This window comes from Patella vulgata, chromosome 2 (genome assembly GCF_932274485.2).
Source record: "Patella vulgata chromosome 2, xgPatVulg1.2, whole genome shotgun sequence".
NCBI classification, from domain to species: domain Eukaryota; kingdom Metazoa; phylum Mollusca; class Gastropoda; family Patellidae; genus Patella; species Patella vulgata.
Genome location: NC_065880.2, coordinates 43,713,243 through 43,724,866, shown reverse-complemented (window position 1 = coordinate 43,724,866; position 11,624 = coordinate 43,713,243). Strand labels below are relative to the sequence as shown.

The following is an 11,624-nucleotide window of genomic DNA, read 5'->3' as shown; positions in this document are numbered from 1 at the left end:
GTGTGTAGTATTTATCTGATTATGTACTAGCCACTACAGATATATAATAACTCTTAATATGCCGAGATGCAATGAAGATACATCCCCGATTTGAATAGCGAGACAATACAGCTGAAATGTGGTATTTGATATGGTTGTATGTAGGCTGGACATTTACCTATAGTAGAAAAACAATAACCCCCGCCACCAGGAGGTCATAACAATTTTATTTTACAGTGAAACATTAGCACAAAGGGTAATAATCAAAAGTCAGCCCCACACACCATGCATGAAGATAACCTCAAAAAGGCTGTTTATGGTATCCTTCTGCACTGGCATTACAATGCTGCTCCCAGTGGCTCTGATACTAAGGCACTGTTGAATTAACACTGGCACATTTTCAGTGTTCAGGTGTCAGTCTTGTCATATTATTATTATTATTATTATTGTTCGATTTATATAGCGCTTCATTACACGTGAAGTGTTTCTAAGCGCATAATATCATGACATTCACAGAACTAGTTGTACTGATGCCAGCCTTTTAAAAGCCAAAGTTTAAACCCTGTACAATGTGCATGCAGCATAAAATCTTTATTTTCAACATTCCAATTCTGTCCAATTCAATTTCAATGTGTTTGAGAGAATTGCTCTCTGGTGCATTTACACTATCAGAAAACATTACCATCGTGATCTGAAGTTGTTACATTCAGAATTGCAAGATTAAATTGTTTCAATTTGTGCAGTATGTTTGCAGTGGAAATAAGACCCACTAGATCAGGCACCACAACCTTACTGGCCAGATTTCTAAACTACTATAATTTCTTGTTACTATTCTTGGTCGTTTTTATATGTCCACATTTCTAGTGGACATATTATGAAATATATACAGTTTTATGCACCCCTTTGAAATGACAATTTTGTCCGATTTAGATAAAACTTTAAATATATGTTAAAGATCAAATGATCTGACCCTCACTTCCTGGGTTATGGCCCCTGACTCTACGCACAATAGGCCACAATTTTTGTTCCTATTTAAAATGAATGTTAAGGAAGGGTCAAAATGATTATATGAGTTTGGACAGCAATTTCCTGGGTTTGGGTCCTTGGTTGACTATTTGTGAGGGTGAACCCTTTCCATTTCCAGCAAGGTCTGTCACAATATTCTGTTAATGTGATAAGTTTGGCAAATTTTATATGGCAAATTTGGTGTGGAGCATGAACCCCATCGATTTTCATCACACTTGGCCTGTCCAAAATTTCCTGTAAATGTGATGGAGGCTAGAGTTCTTGAACAATTTTGGTCGAAATTGAAATGAACCATTGAGACTATGATGGGATGAACCCAATTGATTTTCATTGTTCTTCGTCCACCACTTGGAGTTGTGACCGTATATGCCAACCGCTTATGGTTGTTTTTTATTGTCCCCCGCCTTGCGAAGAAATCACGGGACTATTAAAATGGGTTCGTCCGTCTATATGTCGGTCCGTCACATTTTTGGGACACAATAACTCTCTAATTGAACTAGAATGTTCAAACTTGGTGTAGTAATTTATTAGGTCATTGCCTTGATGGAGTAGGGTAAGCATAGATAAGCAATTTGATTGGTTAATGCTTTGGAACATGATGACTTTAGTTCTAATTAAGTGAGAGAGATAAACTTGGTATATAGTTTCATTACATCAATACCTTGACTAAGTTCGATAATGAGCATTTTCTGCTCAGGGTAAGCAGAGCGATAAGCAATTTGATTGGAACACAATAACTCTCCTAACTGGGCTAGAATGTTCAAACATGGTGTATGTATTTATTAGGTCAATGCCTTGATGGGAGTTCGAAGATGGGCCTTTTCTGCTTAGGGTTAAGTGATGGATAATGGCCGAAGACTGTCCATTATGTAAATAGAAAGGTTTTTCTTTGTATTTACATAATGGACAGTCTGAGGCTATTATCAAACTTAAAACATAGCACCATAGAGATACAAATAATGGATAGTTTTCTAAAAGAACAAGTCACAAAATAATGGATATGTTCTTAAAACAACATGCTCATGAATGCATGTGACAAAACACTCCAGTCATACAATGCAAGCATATACAGACAGTCCAAAATATTCGACATGGAGGCGACATGTTTATAACACAGTCGAAAACAAATATTAATACGTGATAAGCATTTCGATACGGATTACATTTGGTAATGTACTCAATATGGAAGATAATAGCCGTAAAAGTTGTGATGTTCTTGTTATGGGGGATAATAGCCGTCAAAGTGTGATGGAACGGCTGCTCGCGAAAATGATTTAGACATTAATAATATTCTCAGTACTGTGGAGGGTACTAGCCGTCCAAATTTTGATTTGAAAGTTAATATATACTCTGATATAAGTGACAGGACACAGGATCAAAGGCCAGTGCCGGATTAATTTGGCTCTGCTGGTCCTAAGGCACATTTTGATCGGTGGCCTGAAAATACAGATATTTTGGGTTCACCGATTAAAGGATGAAAGTTAAATTTAACAGCAGAAAGTTTATTACAAAAAAAAATTCAAAACCAATTTTTTTTGACAATACTGTAGTTACTATAAGATTACAGTAGCTAGATTCATTTTTTGTGGTCTGGACTCTTGGCTGGCCCTAAGGCATGTGCCTTATTTGTCTAATGGTTAATCCGGCACTGTCAAAGGCACAAACCATTTAAGGAAATTCGAACTCAACTGTCATTATGGTGTAACGGTGATATATTTGAACGAATTTTAAAATCGGATAAAAATTGTGACCTGTAGAGGTTCCACAGGCTCAAAACACGTTTTTTTGTTCAATCAGGGTTCATAATCCAGGAAGTTACGGTCCAATTTGCGCCAATATCGCAAGGAATCGAGATCTTTGGGTTATAAACACACGTGTTCAGTTTCATCAAAATGGGCTAAAAATTGTGACCTCTAGTGCAGGGGCGTAAATGTGGGTGGCAAAATCAGTGCAGTCGGTCGCAAAATAAGAGCAGTCGGTATTAAAATAAGTGCTCACTGCACACGTCACGCTACTCACGCAAAACTTTAGTATAAAAAAACCTTGTCAACTTATCATGTTTGAAAAAATGACGTGTTTCACTCTTATTCTGTTATGAGTATGTAGGTCTAAGAACAAAATTTCCCCCAGGTAGGAAAATAGTCGGTCTCAAAATAAGTGCAGTCACTGCAGTCGGTCTCAAAATTATGCATCGCCGTTTTAATGAAATAATGAGGTAAACAAATAATGCCAGAATAGATCCCAAATACTAGTCGGTAAGATATGAGCAGGCGGTATCAAAATAAGTGCTCACTGCACACGTCACTCTACTCACGCAAAACTTTAGTATAAAATAACCTTGTCAACTGATCATGTTTGAAAAAAATGTTTTTCACCCCATGGCAAAAAAATAGTCGGTCTCAAAAAAAAAGTGCTCACAGCAGTCGGTCTCAGACTAAATGAATTAATGGGGTGTTTTCTGGCCATCAGAATTCTGCAAAATCTCTCCCCAAAGTCCAGGGCATTTCAGAGACCAAGTAAGTGCCCCATTGCGGTAAAGTACCCTCAGGCCCAGTCCTCAAAAATTAAAAGCTCAGTTACATATCGGCGCTCAATTCCATTATGCCATCATTCTTCAACTCCTTCTCTGTTTTATACTATCTCATCACTATCATATTCACAGTTACAGTGAACTTTAGTTTCTAGAGCATCCACAAGATATTTTGAAGTTATCAAGAGCCAGAACTCTGGCAGTAATTATCGAAAATTGCTGGAAATCAATAGGAACCTTCGCCTCATGACCTTAAACACTGTGTATAAATTTAAAGTCAATCGGATATTAACTTTAGCCTCTAGAGCGTCCACAAGAGTTTTTGAAGTGATCAAGGGCCATAACTCTGGCAGTAATTATGGGAAATCGCTGAAAATCAATAGGCGTCTTCGTCTCATGACCTTAAACATTGTGTATAAATTTAAAATCAATAGGAACCTTCGCCTCATGACCTTAAACACTGTGTATAAATTTAAAGTCAATCGGATATTAACTTTAGCCTCTAGAGCGTCCACAAGAGTTTTTGAAGTGATCAAGGGCCATAACTCTGGCAGTAATTATGGGAAATCGCTGAAAATCAATAGGCGTCTTCGTCTCATGACCTTAAACATTGTGTATAAATTTAAAGTCAATCGGATATTATGGACGCCGGACGGACGGACGGACGGAGGCGACGACAATATACGACCACATTTCAATGTGGGCGTATAAAAAATGCTACTACAGGGAAAAATGCTCTCTTTGATCCCCTGGCAGGTGGGCCCTCAACCATACAGTCCATCCCTGCACATCTCTGAGCCCCTGGCTTCAACCACGCAGTCCACCCCTGCACATCTCTGTTCAGGCTCAGGGAGGCAGTGCCAGGCTTAACGGGCTGTCCCAGACCTAACGGCTAACCTAGACCAAAACAGAAAATGTTCAGAGTTCGCTAGAGAACGATTTTTTGGCCGGGAAAACGAGTTTGCGTGCGGCCGTCCAATTTTCACCCCCCCCCCCCAAAAAAAAAGTCCACTTCCCACGATGACAACAATATCTTAATTAAATATCTATTCATATTGTCAGAATATGCCAGGAACATACATAGATTGCTAAATGTTATTTTCAGTGAAATGGATAAAGAAAACTGATCTTACAATTTACGAATACGTAGCCAACGGTTTAGGAATAAACAAAATAGTTTAGTTATTTCTCTTTATTTAGCATATATAAATAATTAACAACTCAAGAAAAATTCGAGCACCATTCAGTATGCTCTTTATCGAGCACGAAAGGGGAGGTAACTCTGTACTGACCCATTCTCACACAGTAAACGATTTAACTTAAATAAAGACGGGGGGAAATATACAATGCATAAAGAAATCTCCGCAGTAATTTACTATAAGACAGAAGAATCCCACGAAATGATATAATAAATCAGTACAATAACTTGAATGAAGATACAAACGTTATAAAATTAATATAAGTGTGTATATCCAAAACGTAAAAAAAACCTCTTAACATGTTATTTCCAGCTTGTAGTACCGTACGCATATAGACATTTCAATGTATTGTTAATTTATTTCCTTCTACTTCATGTTTAATACACTGTCAATACATTCCTGGAATTTTCCGAGCCATCAACATTTTCTAAAACACCCAAGATACAAGTCTCCCATAAACCTTAAACATACGTTGTCAATATTAGCTTTCACTGCACAACATAGACGACCTGGTAAGCCACAGAAAACAGCAAAATGAGTACACAGTTAAATACACAAATACATTACAATATGGTCTGCGATTATAGCTGCCTTTACAAGCTTTTCCGTATCCAGGAAAAGAAGAAAATGGTCCGCAAAGCCAGGAAAAGTCCGTGTAGAAACGAACGTGAAAAATACAAGCATCTTGGTATCATCAAAAATGGTTATAAAAGTCGAAAGAGAAATACTCCGTCAATCGAACCCCTGGACTAGTAGGATTTTAAGGACATCTAAAAACGAAAACCACATATAGGAGCTTTCACAGTAAATGTGTCCATCATGGGTCGGATGAAGTGGTAATCATTGGCTTTACAATACGGACATATAGTCATGTGACTATATTGACTGTAGAAATTTAGCCCTGTATGTAGATCTACGACTGCCCGTCGGCAATATTTACAGGTAAGCCTCATCTGACAGCATGGCATGGCTGCAAATATATCATATGTATACATGGTGCCCAATAGAAAGGTACTTCCATCCCAACGTCTCTTACACGAGGCACATCTTACATCGGAATGACCATCGAGACATCGTACACAGCATGCGTTTAAGAACTGAATTCTTCCTTCATAAATAACTTGAACTACCGCCTCATCGTAAGCTTGAGGAGAAAGAAACAAAGTTCCATCAATCAACGGATAGCGATCGAATACTGGCAATGTATCTTTACACAAAACACATTTCAACGAGGTCATCTTATGTGAACTTAGGTTAGACAAAACAAAGCTTCGTGTGTCATCATTACCATGGGGACCCTCATCTTCCATCTTGATGTAATACGGATTCTGTTTAAATTTTGGTAACATACTAAAAGCAGAGAGATCTTGACGCCTTCGAAATATATTTCCTGACGAGGCAATGCTTCCCTGCTCAGCGACCAGTCCGTTATCCAGTCTTCTTCCTTTCAAAAATATATTGGCATTTACAGGCGAGGATGACATTGGTGGTGATCCAGATGACGCAGAATTTGGGGGGCTGCTCCCAGTACTACTGACACTATCTGTACGAAGGCGCAGCTGGGCAAAATTATTTGTGATAGCATGAGGTGTTGAAGGTGTTTTAACAGAGTGTGTGGTTTGGTTATTGCCGTTGGCATCATGTCCATGTGAATTACTACCGCTTAATGGCGTGGGATTATTAGTGTGGTTCTGGTTATGGGGAATTTTGTGGTTAGTACTCACGACTGGAAGCGGTTTATCGTTTTTCTTTTTGGTCTTCTTTTTCAGTTTAGTGTTATCTGTAGAGGCGGCTTTAGGAAAGTAATCTAAATCCTTTCTCATATGTCCCCGTCCACATTTACAATCACATGCCTTGAACGCCAAATCATAACCTTTCTTGGTCCACAGATTTTGAAGCCGCTGCTTTTCACTCCAGCTCCTGGCTCGTCCACACGAACGCAAGAAAGACAGAACAGATTCTTCCCATTCATCAAAGCATCCCCGGTGCATCCAGTTTCCAATCGTGCAATTTTCATTATTACAAACAACTTTCATTGCGTCGAAAGGTTCCTCTGGGTCTATTGTATCATTCATTTCCTTGCACCCTGTTGGAATGCAACATTTTGCCATACGATGTTCGGCGCGTTGGTTATTTCCAGCCCTCTCACCGCCGCCATGATTGTTATGATTCTGAACATGTTGTACAACGTTGTTGTTGTGTCTATCATCCTCTTTGTGACGATGATTCTTTGCAGCTTTATGTTGTGGCATCTTAGATTAGTTTAACTCAGTCCAAATTTCTATCTTTTTCCAACTGTCACACAGTTTTAATGTCAAACATTTAGAATACACATATGGATTCTCAACAATACAACACAATTTAGCCGGTCTGTTTTGGTTTGTAACAGGAGGCGTGACCACGCCAGCTTGCTGGTTGCCGAATAAGCATAAAGCTACTTGATTGGTTACGGATGAAATTGATCGATGTTTTGATTGGATAACTCTTAAAACTAGCCTTGAGAAGTGATTCATTCTTATCCAGGGCCGATGTGTTTACATCGTTGAAGTAAGGTCAAGGACTTTACCAAATTATTGTCAACATACATTTTCTTGAATGTTCGGTCTTGTAGGTTAACTTATAGCGTATCATGCTTTATCCGTATAAGATCGTTTAACATATTTTTCATACTGGTTTAAAATATGGGGAATCTTTGCTATATTTCTTTATGTTTTGGGGACAAGGCATAGCGATGCATGCTGCACAGCGCTGAATAAATTGACAAAATATCGGTTACGTTTCGGCTTAATAATAAATTTCCCGGCCTGGAATTGATTACTCAACTAGGCTTATTTATTGTAGTCCAACGCTACATCTCAATTTATCATAGTGTAACGTTAGCTAGTTTCTCTGATACTAAATCATTTTTTCTGCAATTTCTTTCTACACTGACTGAAAGCTTTTCGTTTGTAATGGAAAAAATATTTTGCCAGGGCAGTGGTTGGTGCAGGGTCGTGTTGACACTCTAGTCCTTTTTACGACAGAAAGCCCACGATTAATTTCAATATGAAAATATAATGTCTCGGGGATTGTCATGTGCAGGACGAGAGCCTGGTGATAACAGCGTCTAGTCGGCGTGTACGTTAATAAAGAACCCTTGACAGCAGGAATTCGATATTTATAAGAGTAGGCCATAGTGCCGCTGCCCGGGCAAAATTTCCCTCACAGCTCACTGTATGGCATATGCCCGTCTTCATTAGCTCAGTCGGAGCAGAACAGTAGGACGTTAAACCCCCATTTCATTTAAATCCATGCCTCAAAGAATCCTATTGATTTTCAAATATTTATAGGTTTGCTTTTGACCAATTTAAACAAAAAAACATTGTGACTTGGAATTTGTGCTTGGTGTATTCTATATGAGACGAAGAAGCCTGGTAATTAATTGATTTATCAACCTGAAAAATGTTTTGGGGCGTTCTAGACGTTTTTGAGTCCGATTTCGACAACCTTGACGTCTATCGCAGGGATTCATTATTTTATATCAGTACTTGCAAATGTTTGATTAGGACTTGGCTTATATCTCACCAAAGCCTAATCTTTGTCTATTTGACAACTGAATTCAAAGGTATTCAGAAGAAATATTTACTGTGGATATAATAAGTAGTAAAGAATTATTATACGTGCCGCTAGTCAGTTTTGTTTACATGAACAACAAGTGTAAAGATCACCTCGGGTTAATTTGACCCGACTTTACCCATTACAAGAAGATAAAAAAAAAATGTTTTTGCTTGAAGTTCAGGTCACTGAATTTACGTTAAAGCGAAGACACAACAGAATCTGCTATCTTTTTGAAGAATTGCAATTTTTATATGTATATTTTAAAATCTCCATGATTTTGTTACAGATCTGTTAAAATGTGAAGTTAATCATTTTATAGCCCACCCTCACTTCTGTCGTTCCTATTGTTGTACACCTCCTTTAGCAACAATGACTTGGATATTTGAATGTTATAAACAGAAAATAGTTTTAATTGTCCTGACAGTGTACATTTCAAGAGGGGTTCACCAAGCGGTCACTATAGGTCCTGATAATAAAGCCATCAGTATTACAGAAAGTTCAGAATAGCGCGACGGGATGCTACTCGTGGAAACCATGCAACACGTGCATGCAATTATCAATCCGTTTAATAGAAGTATTGCGAAAAGTCTTCTTATATTGTAGGGAGTAGGGGCCTAGCGAATACTCACTGCTGATATACTAGTGTGTGAATAAATAAAATAAAACGAACAAGTACGAACAATCCAAACCAGACAAAATTCGAAGTCCTAAAAAAACGGTATAGGCAAAATAGTGTAATCAGCAAATGGACTGTTCACCGTGTACAAAATACACGACAAACAGTGGTAACAGGTAAATTATATATGCTCTATGATTTATTGATAGTTAAATCAACCGCCCGTTGGACCGATTTTAAAATATGTTCACAAACTGAATAGTATTTAGAGAATCGTAAGACGCTGGTTCGCTAGCCTGGAGGTCGGGTGTTCGATCCCTGCATTGGCCGAGAAAGTTCATCCAGATTTTCCGGCGTGGTTCCCCCTTGTCAGTGATGCAGGACAGAGGGCCTGACAAGGAGAGCTGTCTAGTCGTTCGGATGGGACGAAAAACCGAGGTCCCGTGTACAAATTGGCGTGCTCGTAAAAGATCCCTTGACAGTTGGAATTCGATATAAGTTTAGGCCGTAGTGCCGCTGTCCGGGCAAAATTTCCCTCATAGCACACTGTATGGCGTATGCCCGTCTTCATTAGCCCAGTTCGGAGCAGAACAGAAGGACGTTAAACCCCATTTAATTTCATTTCATTTCAACCAGTGTGCCGCGGCACACCGGTGTGTCGCGAGATCTTCCTAAGTGTGCCGCGAAATTTTGCACGGCACACTAAGAAAATTTCTCACTAAAGAAGCAACCTTGACTGATCAAATTCGAAACAATGCAATAAATTCAGTTCATACTGTTTTTTTCTTTATTTAGTTGGAGTCATTCTATGACGAGTTGTATACCGTCTATGACTTGCCATGTTTTATTTTGTAAAATTCAAACATTTTTCATATATATTTAGCCAGGTGTGCTGCTATTTCTTTATGTGTTCTAAGGTGTGTCGTTGGCAAAACAAAGGTTGAGAACCATTGATTTAGAGAATGTGACACTTCCAAATGTTCCAAACACATTGATATCTTATAAAATAAAAAAGCTAAATTAATACATTTAAAACATAATTCAAAAAGATGAAAGAAATAATAGACCCCAAATTTCTTTCGATCACTATATTATATTAAATATTACAGAAAACGTACAGCAGATCATCCCCAGCCCTTTGATTACCAGGTTATAATAGAAGCCCGGTGTCGTTGTTAGTTATAAAATATGGAACCTTGTATTATCTGCCATGGCATTTTTGCAAGTTAATGGAAGAACTACATAAAAAAATGAGTGAAATGGGGTTTAACGTCCTACTTTTCTGCTGCAACCGGAATAATTAATACGGGCATACGCCATGCAGTTTGCTACGAGTAAAATTTGTTCGTTTCATCGGACCGGTTTCCTACATAAACCGTAATAAATGCATACATATAGAAAACCATAATATATCAGTTGGTAAAGCCAGTCCCTAGCTGGAGCAGCTATATGTAATTACATCGACAGTCCCCATTTAAAATACAGATGTGACGTCATCCTTTAATGTTGGCGTACCATTATTTCCAATAATGAACGGGCAACTTGCCAATCGTACATTATCTATACTATACTATTCAAAAAAAGTAGGGGATATTTGATTTTTAAGTGTTATTAAAGTCACCTAATGAAACTGACGAAGAAACAAATGACAAAATGAAATGAAGTTCACATTCATCGATTTATTCCAAATGATCGTTAGACTAAGTAAGGCACAGACTGACCATTATAAGGGTACAATGATACCCGGGGTCAAACAGCAAAGTTACCACAGCATCACAACCAAGTCAGTAACGGGTAAATCCTCCTCTGTTTGCCAAACAAGCATTGATCCGACGTGGCATACTCCTAATGAGACGTCTAAGGTCATTTTGGTCCAGATTGTCCCATTCCTGTTGCAACGCAGCAGCAAGTTCTTGGACATTGGCAGGACGTTGTTGACGTTGACGTAACCTCTGTCCAAGCATGTCCCAGACATGCTCGATGGGGGAGAGGTCGGGACTCAGTGCTGGCCAAGGTAATGTGGTGATGTTCTGTTGTTGGAGGTAACCTGTAACGATCCTGGCCCTGTGACATCTTGCGTTGTCATCCTGGAAGATGAAACGGCGGCCATGACGTCGTGCGAACGGCACAACATGGACGGCCAAGATGTTGTCCCGGTAGTACTGGCCTGTAACACGCCCTGCAACAACATGTAAAGCCGTTCTTCCAGCAACAGTGATGCCTCCCCACACCATAACAGAACCACCCCCAAATCGATCATGTCTGATGACGTTAACGTCTTGGAAGCGCTCGTTTCGACGACGCCACACCCTCCTACGTCTGTCCAAAAAATCAACAGTGAACCTTGACTCATCTGAAAACATCACATTGCTCCAGCGTCGATTATCCCAGTGTTGACGATCCCTACACCAACGACGTCTTGCCTGAATGTGATGATCTCTCAAACAAGGGATCACGCGAGGACGTCGGGCGCGAAGGTGACCCCTATGCAGTCGATTCCGAATCGTCTGGCCACTCACTCTCACACCAGTGTCTGTTTGAAGACAAGCGCTGATCTGATTTGCTGTGATGACACGATTTCTCAAGGCCAAGGTACGGATAAATCGATCCTGGGCTTGAGTTGTCGCCCTTGGTCGACCTGAGCGTGGTCTGTCCTGTACAGATTGTGTATCACGGT

The 11,624-nt window shown here is 39.3% G+C and overlaps 1 protein-coding gene across 1 annotated transcript; it reads right to left on the bottom strand.

The window, feature by feature from the left end:
- Positions 1-4,712: 4,712 nt before the first annotated feature.
- LOC126810492 (headcase protein) lies at positions 4,713-7,134 on the bottom strand. The gene has a single exon (XM_050535585.2). The coding sequence runs from the start codon at positions 6,984-6,986 to the stop codon at positions 5,505-5,507; it is 1,482 nt and encodes a 493-aa protein (XP_050391542.1). The 5' UTR covers positions 6,987-7,134; the 3' UTR covers positions 4,713-5,504.
- Between the last annotated feature and the right edge of the window lie 4,490 nt (positions 7,135-11,624).

What these genes read in the sequence shown, in the direction of transcription:
- LOC126810492 (XM_050535585.2), bottom strand. Translation starts at nt 6,986, where the DNA reads ATGCCACAACATAAAGCTGCAAAGAATCATCGTCACAAAGAGGATGAT.